Consider the following 18,072-nt stretch of genomic DNA (forward strand, 5'->3'; position numbering starts at 1 on the left):
TTCCCCTCCATTCACAGATCTGTGTGTGAGGTCTCAGTCTCTCCTCTCAGGTCCTGCTAAGCCATTAATCAGCTTGGGTCATCCTGGCTGATCGTGTCAAGCAGGTTTTATCTCTTTATTTCTGTTTTCCTTATGCACGCTGCATGCAGTATCTAAAGGTAAAGGTGTTACTAATGTGATGAGGTTTGCTCTTCCTCTTTCCTCGTAGACCATGAGAGCAAAGCGTGTAACCTCTGTCATACCCCAGTACCTGCTGTCAGCACAGATGGAAGTGATGTGTTGCCTGGAGTTTTGTTAGAACAACCTTCCCCCCACCTGCTGCCTCACCCCCTTGCAATTTCAGGCACTGTTTAGCAAAACTCTCTCACTAGGGCAAAGTTGGGTATTAGAAGAACAAATTACAGTTTTTTTGAAGCCATATTTAAAATTCTCAGTGTTCACCCAAATGCAGCTTACATCCCTATGTATTCCTGTGGGCATTATCATTAAGAGTTTACCACTTAGAAGGAGTGCTGCTGGTTGCTGTATGAAGTATAGACAAGACAAAATTGTGGCCCACATTTTCATTAATTCAATGAATGAATTTCGGGATATCTGCTTTTAAACTGTAGTAGGAAGTTCTTAGCTGCATCATTAAGGACAGCAGGCTTTCCAGTTTCCAAAGTGGCAAGATGTGAATGTTTGGGGGTGGGGCAGTTAGACCTCTTTCCTAAGATGTGCTTATTTTGTGGTCCCTTTTGTTTCCTCTCATTTGTGATATTTGGTAGTAATAGATTTTTTTTTTTCCTTCCATCTGTTTCTCTGTGGTCATGTGTTCGTCTTGGCTCTGATGGGCTGCTGTGGTGTTATTATATGATCTTCCATCTTGCCTCCAGTGTCTGGTTAGCATGACTGCAATCACTCAGAAACAGCTGCTCACTCCTGACAACAAGGTTCTTTATTTTATTCTTTTCCCCTCAATTTTCCATTTGACACTTTTCCTTTGGAGATTTGTTTGTTTGTTTAGTTTGGTTTTATGTATTTTTTTTTTAATAAAAAGATGAAGCCTCAGTGGGCAAATGGGATACACGAGGAAGATTTAGGATAGGTCTGTGTGTCCAGAACTGATTTACCACTTGCACTGCTCCAATGCATATCCCTGAAGACTTTATGAGGGTTGAAGAGGATGGTTAGCTTAATGGAGAGATGAAGACTTCAATTAGATGGAAAGAGGAGGTTTGCAGGGGTATAGGAAGATGTTTGTGTTAAGGTGTCTCCACATTGTCCTGGTATATCAAACTCACTGGCTGAATGGCCAAGTTGCAAGGCAAGTTTCGAGGCCTTTAGGTCCCAAGATGTATTCAAATTGCACAGGGAAATAACTCTACAATAAATTGTATGCGGAGCCATACTACTTGTGGTCCGATTTGGACTATCTGTTTTCGTGTCATGAATGATCTAGCAAATGGCTCAGGGACTGTTTGAGCAGTGAAGAGATCATTATGACAATAAACATAAAGGAGGGCCTGGAGATACTTGTTGACTCAGCCTAGGAGGTGGTTTAAAACAAATTAATGGAGCATGCACAATTGTTGCAATTGCCTAGAGGGCAGGGTAGCTCTGATCTCTCTTTTGTTCCTTGAATAACTGTTCTTGCTGAATGTGTGCATAATGTCCTTCATTAGGCCTTGGCCAGCATGAGTCTGAATACTCAGCCCATTCTTAATCTAGAGAAGTTCCAGGAGGGGCAGGAGGTGCCACTGCTGCTGGGAAGACCACAGAATGATTTGCAGTCTACTCCCTCCACAGAATTCAACCCCCTGATCTATGGAAATGATGTGGACTCTGTTGATGTGGCTACCAGGTGAGGCTGAACAGCAAGGTGTCATTGAGTCCTCATAAAAAAGCACAGACACTTCTGTGGGTGACACAGCATCTTCCAGGTTCTATTGCAGATTCTACTTCACGTCATGGTGGGGGAAAGAGCAGAAATTACAGTGTTTATCTCAGATCTGTTAACTGCATGAACATAACTGTGTATCTTGAGGGGGTGTTTTGTTTCTTGCATTTTCCTATAGATCATCCGCTTTACCTAGATTTGTCAGTCTGATATTGTATCCGCTGGATACTTAGTTGTCACCTCAGCTAGTGGATATGAGAATTATATCCTTCATTGAGTGGATCTTTGTGTTGGTGAACTAGGTGGTGAATTAGAACAAAGTGATTCCTTGGGTCTTGGTTTGTTTTTTTCTGCTTTTATTTTTTTCAAAACAACTATTTTCTAAGAAGACTTAGGATACCATTCTTCAAAGGTTTGAAACATTGCCTATTGCATACTTTTTAAAGGCTTCTTTTCTGTTATGCTCTGTGTTTTTATCTGATATATTGTTCTCTGTTTCTTTTTAGAGTTGCTATGGTGAGATTCTTCAACTCGCCAAATGTTTTGCAAGGTTTCCAAATGCACACTCGCACTCTTCGTCTCTTCCCACGACCAGTGGTGGCCTTCCAGGCAAATTCTTTTCTTGCCTCTAGGCCGAAGCAAACACCTTTTGCAGATAAGCTCTCCAGAACACAGGCAGTAGAATACTTTGGAGAATGGTCCCTCAACCCTACTAACTATGCTTTCCAAAGAATTCATAACAGTAAGTTTTGGCCTCCTCTCTCCTGCACTTCGATGTAATGAAGGAACTTAAAAAGCAAAGAGATTCTAGGGAAGGACTTAGTTTTGTACCATATTATTCCTGATGGGGAGGGAAATTCAGTTCAAAGAATATTTTACTGTTTTTACAAGTTTTTACTCATGTTTCTACCAAGTTAGCTCTGCTGTTTGCCACTCACTCCTCCAATTAATTTTAGCTTTTATCTTGTTTGATTACAGAGAAGTCTTGTAGGCTTCTTAGAGTAGAGACTGTCCCTTTCTTTGTGCAAGAGTTCAGTAAAGGGTAGTTTCACTGTGAATGAAACCCTTGACACCAATAAATTAGTTCAGTTAATGCTCTCCTTGTATTTTGTGCAGACATGTTTGACCCAGCCCTGATTGGTGACAAACCCAAGTGGTATGCTCACCAGCTGCAGCCGATCCACTATCGAGTCTATGACAGTAATTCACAGCTGGCTGAAGCACTGAATGTCCCAGCAGAGAAAGAAACAGATTCTGATCCCACCGATGACAGGTTAGTAGAGAACATGGTCCTAGAACACACAATAGTTACTTCAGGTTGCTGAACCTCTCCTCCTACTTTGTGTTTGGAGCCTTTTCCTGTAGCCTGCCAGGTTGCTGTTTAACTTCTTCTGTCTGGGCAGAGTACTGACACTGAAGTAAATTTTTGCACTGCTCTGCTATTACAACAAACCTCTTGACCCTTTGTTAGTGTCATCATATAAAGTGGTTCTCCATAAGTATTTTCCTATTTTCTTTTGCTACCTGTATGCCACTTGACATTTGGCATTTCCACACATCCTAATATTTTTTTTCTTCCGTGTTGTTCCTTTTCTGGTTATTTCTATTGCAGTACTACAAATACTCCCAACCCGTCCTATCACTCTTTCAGATCTCTATTCCCTGCCCATAGTTGTGCAAAGCTTGTTAGTACTGCCCACTGCCTGTGAGCTCCCTGTGAGTTCAGTAAAATTAAAGGAAACTTTTTTGTTATAGTAGTTTTTGACCATATTTCCTGGAGTTTCGTGTCTAGTTTTATTATCCTTCATTCCATGCTAGTCTGCGAGGTCTTTCAGGCTTGGACTTGCACATATTTTACATTCTACACAGCACCAGTGGTGCTAACAGAGTGGCTTTTATCATTACTGTAAAAAGGAAATGCTTTCACTTGTGATTTCCAGTTCTCTTGAAGTTGGCCTACATAAACACACACATATTTTGTGAACTAATACACTATTCTCTGCTCACTTATACGTGGCCTCATTAACTTTGCTAAGAGGCTTTAAATCCCGTATCTCTTCATGTACCTGAAAGTTATGCTTTATCCTCTGACCTTTGCTTGTAGATATTATTTGCTTGTAGATATTATAATATGAGATTTATCCATGAAGACAGTGCCAATTCACATCTTTAAAATGTCAGGCCCTGCTGTTGCTTTTATGCTGCCACTCATCTCTCTCTCTCACCTCTTGCGGCAGTGGCAGTGACAGTGTCGACTATGACGACTCAAGTTCCTCCTACTCCTCCCTTGGTGACTTTGTCAGTGAGATGATGAAATGTGACATTAATGGTGATACCCCAAGTGAGTAACTTTGAGCTTTATTTTCACGAGGTCCGCATGGGTTGCCTTTCACCATTCATCTACACTTTGGGAAAAATGCCTCCCCTAAGTCCCTGAATCAGAACAAAGTGTTGTTCCATTGAGGTCTTGCTCTGAGGTAAAAGTGTGTGCTATACTCCTTCAATATCTAGGGGTAGGGTGAAAAAGGACATTTCTCCTGCTTAGAAACAATGCCCACCAAAGGACACAGTGAGGAGGAAGAACAGAAAGAGGTGCTGTCTCACTAGATCTGGAAACAACCTGCTTTTTCCAGTAAATATGCATGTGCTATATGGGCAGCAGAGTGTGAGCTGTTTCCTGGCATATTGGTTGTCAGTCCTGCCTTTAATGTATCACTCTATCCTAACGGAGGCAAAAAAATGTGTTCTCTGTGGCTTGTCTGGAAACTCCATAAACTCTCACTTTCTTCAATAAAAATCTAGGAGTGCCAAAACATTTCTTAGGTCTCAAGGACAGGAGGTAAATAATCATAAGCTGCAATAAAAGAAACTCTGCTTGGACATAAGGAAAAGAACTTCATGCTTATTGTAGTTAAACAGGTTCCCAGGATCACCGTAGGATGTCAAGCCTTGAAAACTTTCAAAACTCAGTGGGACAAAGCCCTGAGAAACCTACTTTAATTCTGAAGTTAACCTCTGCTTTGAGCAGAGAGTTGGAATAGGTTACCTCCAAAAGCCCTTTACAACCTAAATTTTTGTGGAAGTTTATTCTGCTGAGCAGTACTCATCTGCTAGGGATCTTTAGTTAGTCGGGCAAAAGGCTGAGGAAGGCAGTATTGTTTAATGAAAAATAATGTGTTTGCAGATGTTGACCCCCTGACTCATGCAGCCCTTGGTGATGCTAGTGAAGTGGAATTTGATGATTTTCAAGAATATTCAGGGGATATGGATGAACAGACGATGGACAGTGAGAACTCCCAAGAGAACAACCAGCCTCGTTCAAGTTCCAGTACTACAGCCAGTAGCAGCCCCAGCACTGTCATCCATGGAGCGAATCATGTGTGTACTGAGATGAGTTCAGCCTCAAGATCAACGTATTAGGAGATAAAGAATGGGAGAATGCACATGGTTCTTTCTGAGAAGGGCAAAAGCTAATAGGACTGTGAAACCATGCACAGATTAAATTGCATGCTCTCCCTGGACTTTCTGAGCAAGGTGGAGTTTGCTGGTACCCTCTTGTGCTGGGATAGACCATTCCTGTACAAAAATTTCCAATGTATTGAAAAATGCAGCATTAGCAGAGAGAAGTGGTCCAGGTTGTGACTACAGGAATTCCTTTTACAGAGTCTGGAAAGACCTGATGTGTTTAGAGGAACAGAGTGGTGTGGGGAAACTTAACGAATCTGTGGTTGGTTGAGAAGAATGGGAATTGCTTGCATAACCACAAAACATGGTAGTGGAAAACCATTATCTTGAGCTAACACTTATTATTAAGATCTGGTTTACAGGGGACTATGTCCCTAGAACAATGCACAAATACTGCAGTATATATAAAGTCTTAGGCTAGAGGCACAGATAGTGGGGATGGGGTGGGGGCCCAGTAGGAAGCATCAGGGACTGTGCAGACTTCCCAGTTTGAAATAATTGTTCTTGTCCTGCCCTTCAGTTGTATGTAATGCAAATTAGCGAACAGATCAATGATTTGACTGGTCCACAGGAGGCAGCAGACTCAGCAGAAATAGAAGAGAAGTTGGCTGCTGGATTTTCAAACCACCTCCCTTCCTTGTCACTGCAACCAAGCTTTCCCAAGATAAGCTTGGATCGTCGTGAGAGTGACATCGCAGCTGGCAGCATGAGCTCCTCAGAAGGGGTGGTGAGGAAGCGAGAGTATGACAATCCATACTTTGAACCACAGTATGGTTTTCCTACGGAGGATGAAGATGATGAGCAGGAAGAGAGCTACACCCCCAGATTTAACCAGAATCTCAATGGAAGCAAGTGAGTCCTCCTTATCTTCTGACCTTCCATACAGCACTTCTGGGTTTTCTATCTGCTTCATGTAGTTTAACATTCATTCAAATGTCTTTTGCACCTGAAGTGTATTGTTGATCACTCTAATCTAATACTGAAATGCTGTCAACCCTTCTGGTTTGAGTAAAAGCACTTGCTCAGTTCCCTCAGTTCTTTGCTTTTATGTAAGCAGTAGGAGCTATAAGAATTACCAGTTCTTTGTAGAATATTATAGCGTATCACCCACTGATTTCTGAAAACTATTGAGCAATTTTTTTTGGTGAAGCTTTGTCTTTTGGGGGAAAGATAGTATAGTGATTGATGCCAATGGGCTTTCTTGTTACTACTTTCAAAGCAGAACCATTTCGACCCCCAAATCCACCAATGCCTTTTTGCAGACAAGTTTTCAGCATGCTCTAAAAGGCAATAAAAGCCTGTATGCAAAGATACTCAATTCTCCCATTTTTTTCTTTCTCTTCTTTTTCTTTTCTTTCCCAAAAGGTTCAGGTAGTGTAGTGAAAACTGATGGGGAATGAGACCAACATCAGTCTCCCACAGTCATACAATGTGTTGGTTTGGGACGGGAGAGGGAAATGCTGATAACGGTTGTACTTCATTTCTTTAAAGGTCTCAGAAGTTACTCCGGCCAAACAGTTTAAAACTAGCCAGTGATTCTGATGCAGATTCAGATTCCAGGGCCAGCTCCCCAAACTCTACTGTCTCCAACAACAGCAGTGAAGGTTTTGGGGGCATCATGTCTTTTGCAAGTATGTACAAGTGCATTCATTAAGCTACTTTTATTTATTATATTAGAGCTTACAGAGAGATGGAATAGAGGGATTGCTAGTCAAGAGAATGACTTGGTTGTCAAATTGTTACCAACTCTCCAGAAGTCATGTGGGGAACCACAGACCTATTTATGTTACACTGCTGACAACTACTGCTTTATGATTTTTTCATAAAGTAAGTAAGAAGTACTTTGTTTATGTGGTTTAGCCCCTTGAGTTGTGGCACTTTAGGGGACAGATGAGAAATTCTTTCAGTTTCATTTAAACAAAGCATCATGCAATTTCATGAAGTTGATACAAAAATCTAGAGTGTTATGCCTTCCATGCTACCACATTGTGTGTTTAGGTGCCAAATTCAATTTCCTGAATGTGCTCATCTACTTTTAATTATATTTTAATGAAACACCCCACAGACATGTAAAACTAATTTAGGATTTCTTAGTAAGAGGACATGGCCAGTTGAGTCTTGCACTATAGAGGGGGAGCGGTGAAAGAAGTTTGCAGCAGTGGGGAAAATATATTGGATGTTCTGGTAAAATGACTGTTACTAAAATAAGGCTGCAAAAAAAGAAAAAAATAAAGAACCAAAGCAAATTGAAACAGTGCGCTGACATTTTAAATAAATAACTTGAAGTGTTAATCAACTCCGTGATCTAGATGTGATGCTTTCAGGCTGTCTAGAGGCTTAACCAGATGGTGATGCATTATTTTGTTCTTAAGATTTGTCTGTAGAATGTACATTTTTTCCCAATAAATGAAAAAATTCTATTTCAAAGCATGGTTCTGTGGCAGATTTACAGTGTTTCACAAGACACAGTGCGCAGTCCTCACTTCAGAGCTACATGGTTTGGACATCTTCTGTCATCCTGTTTTCTCACATGGCCCAGTCGTTCCTTTGCTCCCAAAAAGAGCATCAAACTAGAAGATATGGCTAAAGTGATGTTATCTGTTTAAGTGCAGGAGGAAAGGTGGACATTGCTGTAACATTTAAGACTCCAAGATCCAACAGCAATTATTGTGACATAAAAGCTAAAACTTATGGTTTTGTAGAGTTTAGAATAATCTGGTTACAGATTTGATTGCAATGTAAATGAGATCATGTTTTGCTTGTGAGACTTTTGGGTAATTAAGAAAAACTTAATCATTAAGGATCTGGAATAAGATGGTGAATTACGGAAAATTGTGTGTGTGCAGTGAGCACTAGGCATTTAATTGTTTTCTTCTTCTATCTTAGGCAGCTTGTACAGAAACCACAGCACAAGTTTCAGTCTGTCCAACTTAGCCCTACCAACAAAAGTCGGGAGAGACAAGAATACTCCTTTTCCCAGCCTGAAAGGTAACCATTTTTCCCATTGTCTTCTATAGCCTTTACTGTTCTTGTGACTTGGAAGTCTGAGGAAGTCTCTTAGTTCCCCTAACAGGAATCATGGGGGTGATACATTTTTGTTGTTTGGGTAGTACCTGTCTTAAGGATCAAGACAGTAAATTGTGTTGATATTTCTCAATCATTCTTCCTAACAACTGGGCTGTGTTGGGATGGGAGAGTGTCTGGTCTAGCCTGAGTTAACAGATACATTATGAATGTTGGTTTTGTTTTGTATTTTGTTTTATTTTTAAGTACTTAGTGTAAAGAATGGGAACCAAGAGGTAGGTCCTACTTTTGTGCTGCCAGTATCTTCATGACTAGCCTTAGGTAATTTATTAGAGCAATGATGCTGCCTTTGTAAGTGGGGATGATGCCATCCTCCCACGGAGACTGCAGTTTGTGTAAGTTTCCAAAGTGTTTGTAGTCTTTTCAGATCACTACATAGAAAATTGAATTATAACCATACTTCAGCTCTCTCGGAGTGAAGATTGATCCCTAGCACATGTGCACAGTCTTTTCATTAGAACATCTCCTGTTTGTCTGCAGTATCACTAGTTAATATGTCTGAATGGGCACTAGAGAAATGACCCTCTTACCATGGGGAGTTAGACAGCCTGGTCACCCTTGTACCAGTTGTAGTAACACAAGGTGACTGAGCATGTCCTGGTGCCTTAGTGCTGAGATCTTTTCAGATGCTAAACTGGGGAGAGATTTTATTTTGCCTTTTGAGTTACTCTATCTGATTAGAACGTACTGCTTTTGTTTTAATATGTTGATTTTTTTCATTTATTTTTTCCTCCTCATCACTTTTATCGGTAAAGATTACTTTAATCTGGAATTGGGAAGGGATGTGGATGAAGGTTGGTATGATATTTTGCTGACCTTTGACCTTGTAGAAACAAAGACCAAAAGCTGGATTTTGTGTTTGTGCTTTGGACTTTGTTTTTGAGACAAGTAATCATTTCTTATATGTAAAATGAGGAGTAACAGGACTGGTAGGGTGAAAACACTAGCAGAGACTCTGCACAGCTGTTTTTGACAACCTTTTACCAGTTGGTTATGTTTTTATGTCCAGTTGTGCTGGATAAGAAACATGTTTCATGTCAGGGTTATTTCCTTGAGTAAACTTAATAACTGATTCCATGCATTGGAAGAAAACAGTGATGGGGTTTGCCATTCCACGTTCATGCTTTGTGCCTCATCTTCTGCACTTTGGTGTTCTTTTCTTGACTATTTTAATCCTGTAGGGCATTTAAAGTTACTACGCAGATATGAGGATGGGATTTCCGTGGAGTAGCTTAGTGTCTTTAATGCATGTGCAAGGTTGTGTGTGTGTGCGCGTGTGTGTTTGTGTTCATTTACATGTGCATGCTGGCTCACTGGGATTCCCACTGGGCTCTTCAGTGGTTTTAAAATGTTTTTGTCTCTGTTGTACAGATAAAAAATTGCTGCACTGTTCTTGCCAAGTGTGTGTCTCTAACTGTAATGGGAAATGATGCTGGGACTCCATCTCATTGCTGCTGTTTGACCACTTTCCATCCTCCTTTTTAATTTTTATTTCACCCTCCATTAATATTTTTTCTTTGGTGATGCAGATGTTTTTCATAGTGCCATTCAAACACAATATGTGCAGTAATGTCCTTGAAGAGGCAATACATTGGTTCCACGATGCCAAATTTCAAGTCAAGCACTATCTCTTAAGAAAAGTTATTCTGGCCCTTGTGGTCATGGCTTTCAAGCATCCTTCCTGCTCTAGTGTCATCTGGGTTTTGTTTTGAGGGAGGGCTGGGAAGAAGCTGGTAGCTGGATTCTTTTGATGCTGACAGTGGGGCGTGTAGATATTGTAGTACACTACTAATTATATATTTTGTGTCCCAGTATTTGGGGTAAAAACTATAATGGAGATTATTACTGAAGCTGGCCCAGTAAGCAATGAAGGTGGGTTCCCTACAGCATGAGCTGTGCATGATGTAACAGTTTCCAGCATTCCCTATGCCTGACTTTGGGCTACCTTTCTCGCTGGGTAACCAGTACCACATGATCTATACTAGTCACCCTCAATGCATTATGCTTTTACATATAGTGACTAATTTGAAGATGGTTCTTGTTGTGGAACTGCATGCAGAGCAGCCAAACTTTTCCTGCCTTTCACCTCCTGCTCCCAGTACCATCTTCTCTTTTTCTCTCTGCATTACTCCCATTACTGTTTTCTGCCGATGTGTGATGCTAGAATATGATATATGCTGCTGCTTTTTTGGAGTTTCCATTTTGTTTGAAGTCTGTTATCTGTGATTCAAATAGGTGTGTTAGCCAACTTTAGCATTGCTCGTTACTGTCCTGGGATCAGAATGTTTTACTCTCACCCCTTTCTCTCATTCTGTTTCCTCTTCTCTTTAGGAAATAGACGAGCTCTTGTGGATCAGAAATCTTCAGTCATAAAGCACAGCCCAACAGTGAAGAGAGAATCTCCATCACCTCAGGGACGAACTAGCAATTCCAGGTAATATTGCTAGTTTGAGTGTAATATTGCTTTTTGAGTGTACAGTGTAGTTAGAGTGGCCTCATACTTGGCCAGTGTTTTTTCAGAAGTGTAGCTGTTGAAAATTAAGTAGTACTTTTCTGTGGCCCTAGACCTGGACGTCTTCATTGGGAAGATTCCGAATGGATGGTCTTACTGTTACTAGGACGCATACTTATTTTTCTGTGCTCCAAAATGTATCCCCCTTCTGTCTGAGACCCAAATTTTTCTAGGTTCCTACTTTAACTCAGTAGTTATTCTTTGTAATTGAGTGTGTTCTTGACAAGGTGATCTAGCCAGCAGAGTTTTAATGCACCGCTAGGGGATCAACTGAGTCAAATGAAGCGGTTTGATTCTATGAATTCATGTGAAATGATTTTCTCAGCCTTGGGAAGGGACTGAGAATGGTGCAAGTAAACATTACTTGACCTGTGCTTTCTCCTGCTATTCTTATGTAGCAGTCACGGGTAGAGTGAAATTTACTTTGAGCTACTGGGTTTGGGAGACAAGTGTTAAGATCAGGTTCTTTAAAATTATTAGAGAAAGGCCTCTGCCCAAATTAAGGTGCAAACAAGACTATATGCTAAAGTCAGTAGATTTTTATTCAACAGTAAATGTGAGGTAGAGATAGAAAGAAATAGGGAAAAGAGACAAAGGGGAAGAGAGTGTGACCAAAAGACAGATTAAGTAGAAAAAAATATCACCACTTCATGGATTCCGATGGAGTCCCTTAGATCCTCTTCTTGTGGTCTTCTGGGTGATGAGGTGATGAGAGTGCCAGCCTTGTTAAAGTGATGATTGCAGTTTGGATCCATTGAGGAAAGGCCAGGGTAGCAAGGGAAAAAGCCAGTGGTGGTGAAGGAAGTTCATATTTCCACCACTAGTAAATTTGCAGATGACACCAAGCTGGGGGGGGAATATCAATCAACTGGAAGGCAGGAGGGCTCTGCAGAGGGACCTGGACAGACTGAAGAGTTGGGCTGATTCCAACAGGATGAGGTTCAACAAGGCCAAGTGCCAGGTCCTGCACTTTGGCCACAACAACCCCTGCAGCGCTACAGGCTGGGCACAGAGTGGTTGGAGAGCAGCCAGGCAGAAAGGGACCTGGGAGTTTGGGTTGACAGGAAGCTGAACATGAGCCAGAGTGTGCCCAGGTGGCCAAGAAGGCCAATGGCATCCTGGCCTGGATCAGGAACGGTGTGGCCAGCAGGAGCAGTGAAGTGATTCTTCCCCTGTACTCAGCACTGGTGAGGCCACACCTTGAGTATTGTGTCCAGTTCTGGGCCCCTCAGTTCAGGAAGGACATTGAGGTGTTGGAGCAGGCCCAGAGAACAACAACGAGGCTGGTGAAGGGACTTGAGTACAAGTCCTGTGAGGAGAGGCTGAGGGAGCTGGGGTTGTTTAGCCTGGAAAAGAGAAGGCTCAGGGGAGACCTCATCACTCTCTACAACTACCTGAGAGGAGGTTCTAGCCAGGTGGGTGTCGGTCTCTTCTCCCAGGAAGCTACCATAAGACAAGAGGGCACAGTCTTAAGCTCTGCCAGTAGAGGTTTAGGTTGGATATTAGGAAGAAATTTTTTACAGAGAGGGTAATCAGGCATTGGAATGGGCTGCCCAGGGAGGTGGTAGATTCACTGTCCCTGGAGGTATTTAAGAAGAGACTGGATGTGGCACTGAGTGCCATAGTTTAGTAACTGTGGTGATGTTGGACTTGATCATCTCAGAGGTCCTTTCCAACCTGGCTGATTCTATGATTATACCTAGGGTAGTAAGGAAAGTCCCAGGTGTTGAGTGAAGTTCCTGCCATCTTCACGCTGTGTGTGAGTTGTTCTGGTGCTTCCCCAGAGGGGATTTATCCCAGCTGAATCATTTGTGTAAGGACAAAGAAACACTACCCCACCTAGCCAGATATGCCTCTCTCCTGATCTTGTTTAACAACCAGTTTGTAGTCTGAGGTGGTGGATGTGCATGCCCTCAGAACCGGAGTGGTTTCTTTACACACTGTCAATTTGCACCTTTGCTGAGCCACTAGCATCCCAGTCTTTCACACATCTGGATACATTCTGCTCCTGGGATAATTGGACAATAGTACTACTTTTATTGTATCTCAAGTTCTGTCATAGTCCAAATTAGTAGGCATATTCGGGGAGGGGCAGGCTTTTGTGAGCAGTTGTTTCTTTGCACAGTTTGCTACAGTGGCCAAAATCCTTTCCGTGATTTTAACAATGTTTAAGCAATAAACCATTTCAGTGGTATTTTTATGTGTGTCCTGGCCATACCTCTCTTCCCATGCAAGCCAAAGTAAGCAGAGGGCTAACTTTTCCTTGCTTTCTCTTAAATCTCTCAGTGAGAACCAGCAGTTCCTGAAGGAGGTGGTACACAATGTTCTTGATGGGCAGGGTGTTGGCTGGCTGAATATGAAGAGAGTCCGACGTCTGCTGGAGAGTGAGCAGCTCCGTGTCTTTGTGCTAAGCAAGCTGAATCGCACCATCCAGTCAGAAGAAGATGCTCGACAGGATGTCATACAGGATGTGGTCAGTGCTGAACTCAGTCAGGGTCCTCACACTCAGTGTCTGTTGAGGCTCAATTCGTAGGAAGTGTTTGTTAATTGCCTTCTAAAAGCTGATGTTACAGCAGTTTGGGAATTTAAGTTATTGAATTACTTTCTCACTTCTGAAATAGAAACACTAATGGGATTTTCCTTGCAGGAGATCAGCCGCAAGGTTTATAAAGGCATGCTGGACTTGCTGAAGTGCACAGTCTTAAGCTTGGAGCATTCATATGCAAATGCTGGCCTGGGAGGCATGGCCAGTGTTTTTGGCCTGCTAGAGATAGCACATACTCACTATTATAATAAAGGTAAGAAGAGTGTTTATGAGAATACAGTGTTTATGAACCAAACAAGACCCTTATTGTGAAGATAGCTCTGTTGTGCCTTCTGATGTTTCAGGGGTTTTACAACACTTTTAAAATGCTGAGAACTGTACCATTGTTACTGAAGCCTTACAAAACTTGAAGCCTGTTTCTTCTTTTTTACACACATTTAACTGGACCGATGCAAAATAATGGCCATACTTGATTGAAAATGGAAACTGCAGTGAAATACAAAACCGGGAACTTTTACAGGTGAAGTGGAAATTCTGAGAGTGGGGACCTTCAGCTAAAACTGACACTGTCTTGGAAACTTGTTAACAGGCAACCTTAATAGGGAGGGAGATATTTATAAGGTGGAACCCAATGAGACTTAGATCTTACCAACCACCTTACACAATTCTTATACAACCAAGAACTCTTGAAGAGGAAAGTCTGAAAATATCTCTTTATTTTTCATCTTTTTCTGCTTAATATCTGCTTAATATCTGACATGATTGTAATCTCAAATGATAAAAAGTAATTTATTTCATTGTAGCAGAGGAGTAACGTCTCCTAAATCCTTTATTATAGTTGGTGTCCAGTGATTTTTTTTATGAGTTGGCTTAGATATGCCCTGTGGCTTACAAGTGTTCATTTCCAATCATTTTTAGGATGCTGAGGAAGGTAATGAAGGCTGTGCTAGTGGAACAGTTCTGAATGTGAGGAGTAGGCTGATTTTGGTATTTACAAGCCTTTTAGTCTGACGCTGATTCTAAGCAAAATTAGAATGGCTGATGTAAAACTCCATGGTTTTAGAGTAAAGACCAGATAGCATAATTTGATGATAAGTAGACTTTACCCAGTAAATTAATTGAGGTCACAATAGACAAAAATTAATGCAAACTTTTAAAGTTGTGATATGTCTTTGAAGGACTTTTCTCATTACTGCATAACATCTAGATTTATAGTCAAATTTTAGCTGGTTTGTGTGTTTTACTTGTTTTCAATTAGTTGATCTAGTTATTTAAGGAGATGTTTTATAGAGATTAGCATTTATCTTAAAGTTATTTAATGTCTAGTAATAAACTAGTAATCCTAAAATTGCTTGGTTTGCGTATGATGCATACTGTGTTGCTGATGGCAGAATCTTTAATCTACTGAACAATGGTGTCAAAAGGTGTAGTGATATGAGGGATTTAGATATTAGGGTATGAAGTTTTGACTTTTAGACTCATCAACAATTGAAACAGTTCAGGATTGCAGGAGGCTCTTTAAGGAAAACCTGATTTTAATTATTCTATTCTGAAGGTGTTGCTGTAATTCAAACTGTGGGATTTGATACTGAGAAATAATCTTAAGTACCTGTTGGGACATAGGGTTATAGGAAGTCTCAGAGAATGATGGAAGAGCTATGGCTGATGGGTTTTTTTTGTCTCTTTCTTAACTGGTTTCATTTAATGTTACCCATGAAAATGATTGTATTTGTCATCTTTGCACTGTGAGAGGAGCTTACTTATATTCTGTAAGTGATATTCTTGGCAGTTTGGGCAGAGTTGTTTAATTTTTCACAACCCGGCAGAGGAGATGGTACAGATAGATGTGTCAGAGAACATTCCTAGGTTTCAAATATACAGGAATGAGATATTTGAGTACCCTAGAACAGCATTCTGGCTTTCTCCTGTACTGTTTCCCCCAGTGTGTCAGACTATCAGCAAACCATGTTGACCTATGGGAACAAATGTGGCACTGAGCTGTTTCAGTGCCAGGCTTAATGATTTAGGTGAGACCATCTGTCTCATCTTTCTTTTCCCACTCTCATTTCCTTTTTCCTTATGTTTTTTTCTATCTAACTATCTATTTATTTATTTATTTTCTCTCAACACTGTTCTTTTTTACTAAAGAACCAGAAAAGAGAAAACGAAGTCCAACAGATGGATCTGTCACTCCAGTTGGCAAGGATCCTGGATCATCCCCAAGAGTGGAGCCAAAACCTGCGATGCAGCTGCCGGTACCTCAGATAACGCCAAAGCCACCAAGCCCTGCAGGCAAAGGGCCAAGGGAGTTTGACACAAGAAGTCTAAAGGAAGAAAATTTTATTGCTTCCATTGGTGTGTATTGAGATGCATGTCAAGTGCAGGAGGGAATTCTATTTTGGCATTAGGTTCTATTTGCATTCTCTCCATTTTAACACACTACATTGCTGCTGTAACATGCTTCATTTACGCCTTGGATCACAAGGAACAATCATATGTGTTTTCACTCTACTCTGAGTTAAACTATCCACTGCAGTTTCCTCCCAGAAGCTTTCTAATCTTAATTGTTTCTAAGTTTCATTACACTTTAAACAGCTTTATTTTTTGCTCTGTGATTACTATTTTCAAGCAACAGGAACTGGCAAAAGGGAAACAGGGATAGCAGGACTTCAGAAAGGGCAACAGTGGAAGTGAAACATGTGATAAATGTTTCCTATAATTGCTGGCTACCTGTGAATTATTTAGATCACATCCTGATAGAAATGAGACCCAGAATATGCTGATTGTTAACAAGAAAATTTCCCAAAGTAGTTTAGTTGTAGCGTTAACAGTTTCAGTGAGCAGGACTGATGGATTTTCCTTCTATGCAGTAGCAAATAGAATGCATGTCTGTCTAAACAGCATCTGCTAGGCTGGTCGCTAGAAATTTTCCTGCCTCAATTTCTTAGCTGGTATAGCTTTTCTCTATGCCTTGGGAAAAAGTTAAAGGTAGGCTTTAAAGTGTTTCATCTGAAAAGGGCTTTGCAGGTTTTTTTTAGTGGAGGAAAAAAGAATATTTTGGTTGATCCAGCATGCTGTGGGTTTTAAACGTGAGAAAAGTATCCTCAACATGTAAGAAATTTTTTGTCAAATGCCAAAATATGTTAAATTTTAGCTGTTGCTTCTTGCAACTGGTTTAAAATAGCATTTTAATGGAGTCATTGTATGAAAGAATAATCTTCTGAAAATGTGCTTCTGTAAGGCCTATGCCTGTAGTATGTGGTATAAGACAAGGGAATGTGTTCATTGAGCAGTTATGTGGCAGGAATGCAAACATTCAGTCATACCCACATAACAGCTGCAGGATAAATACTTTTGAGTCCTTCTGAACTGATACTGAATCCCCCTACCTTGACTTGCTTTCCTGTTTAAAGAGGTAATCTGTGGAGCCAGTTGCTCAGAAACAAGTCTTGCTCTCTCTTTGAAAATCCATCATAAAGCCGAAAGAGATTCAGATTCAGATTTCCGTATTTCAGTTAGTTGTTTGATTTGCTCTGGATACCTCATTACTTTTCTGTAGAGGAGAAAAAGGAAAATTGCCTCTGACACAACTAAGAATAAATCAGGCACTAGGCCAGTGTTCTTTTAAACAATGAAGAGAGATCTTTTGATTGGATTGCTAAGACTGCTTCTTTCCATTAGATGAAATTAAAGCCTCATAGAAATTAAAATCATAAAGATCAGACAGTTCATGTTTGTGACGTTCTTTTCAAAAGAAGTGCTACTTAATATGTCATGTTAACTACTGTTGCCAGAATATTAGCCTTAAAAAATTCACAGTCTTCAGGGGCAGGCAAAGGTACATTTTTATTGGTGGTTCTGATGCTCTGATGATTTCCACTTGTCTTCCATGGAGCTAAGTTACAAGAAGGATATGGTTTTACCAAAACTGATCAGAGTTCTAAAGACTTTAATGTTTTTTCTGAAGCCTTTTTTTCGAACTGCTTTTGTCTTTCACCAGAACTGGTATGCAAGTTAGTCTTTAGGATATTGCTGTAAAAGCAATGTAGTGTCCATGTTCATTTGACTCTTGTGATCTAGAAGTAAAGAGAATTTCTCTAGTGTTGCAGGAAGATAATTTAAAGCTGCTTGGCTATTATACTTCCTTTCTGTTCTGTCATGAAGGCTTCAGAGTAAGACAACTTTGGATATACAGGATTTGACTTAGTCATGGCTAGGCTGAAATTCCTTCTGCAGTGAAATGCAGATATTCTTATTCAAGTGAATTTATTTAGGGATGAAGTATTTGGTAAACATTTACATGTTGCTGAAATAACAAAGTATTTGTAAGTAGTTCAATTTAAACATGAGAAAAAATGTTTTTGTGTGAAGATGCTCCAACACTGGAATAGGTTGCCTGGAAAGGTTGTGGGTTATCCATCTGTGGAGATAGTTAATACCTGACTGGACGTGGTTTTGTGGCAGCCAGCTTCAGTCAACCCTACTTTGAGCAGGGAGGTTTGACTCGATGGTCTCCAAAGGACCCTTTGACCTTCAGCAGTTACTTGATTCTGTGAAGTTTGGAAAGTACTTACAGCCTCAGGTTGC

At 40.6% G+C, this 18,072-nt stretch overlaps 1 protein-coding gene across 22 annotated transcripts in view; it reads left to right on the forward strand.

Annotated features, from left to right (window-relative positions):
* The window catches only part of MADD (MAP kinase activating death domain), a 72,390-nt gene that overhangs the window by 22,526 nt on the left and 31,792 nt on the right, over nucleotides 1-18,072 (forward strand). For 3 of the 22 annotated variants that reach the window (XM_050336041.1, XM_050336047.1, XM_050336061.1), the window contains exons 8-22: nucleotides 876-932; nucleotides 1,665-1,843; nucleotides 2,386-2,621; nucleotides 2,996-3,151; nucleotides 4,113-4,220; nucleotides 5,064-5,257; nucleotides 5,865-6,196; nucleotides 6,836-6,975; nucleotides 8,231-8,332; nucleotides 9,184-9,222; nucleotides 10,241-10,300; nucleotides 10,760-10,862; nucleotides 13,227-13,413; nucleotides 13,588-13,738; nucleotides 15,634-15,840. In XM_050336041.1, coding sequence (XP_050191998.1) covers nucleotides 876-932; nucleotides 1,665-1,843; nucleotides 2,386-2,621; nucleotides 2,996-3,151; nucleotides 4,113-4,220; nucleotides 5,064-5,257; nucleotides 5,865-6,196; nucleotides 6,836-6,975; nucleotides 8,231-8,332; nucleotides 9,184-9,222; nucleotides 10,241-10,300; nucleotides 10,760-10,862; nucleotides 13,227-13,413; nucleotides 13,588-13,738; nucleotides 15,634-15,840 — 2,251 coding nt within the window. Of the gene's footprint in view, nucleotides 1-875; nucleotides 933-1,664; nucleotides 1,844-2,385; nucleotides 2,622-2,995; nucleotides 3,153-4,112; nucleotides 4,221-5,063; nucleotides 5,258-5,864; nucleotides 6,197-6,835; nucleotides 6,976-8,230; nucleotides 8,333-9,183; nucleotides 9,223-10,240; nucleotides 10,301-10,759; nucleotides 10,863-13,226; nucleotides 13,414-13,587; nucleotides 13,739-15,633; nucleotides 15,841-18,072 lie in introns of all 22 variants that reach the window. The other 19 variants (XM_050336043.1, XM_050336051.1, XM_050336054.1 and 16 more) reach the window with 15 other exon arrangements.

The sequence above is a fragment of the Myiozetetes cayanensis genome, unplaced genomic scaffold (genome assembly GCF_022539395.1).
Source record: "Myiozetetes cayanensis isolate MyiCay16 unplaced genomic scaffold, myiCay2020 scf6-25, whole genome shotgun sequence".
Taxonomy (NCBI): Eukaryota; Metazoa; Chordata; class Aves; order Passeriformes; family Tyrannidae; genus Myiozetetes; species Myiozetetes cayanensis.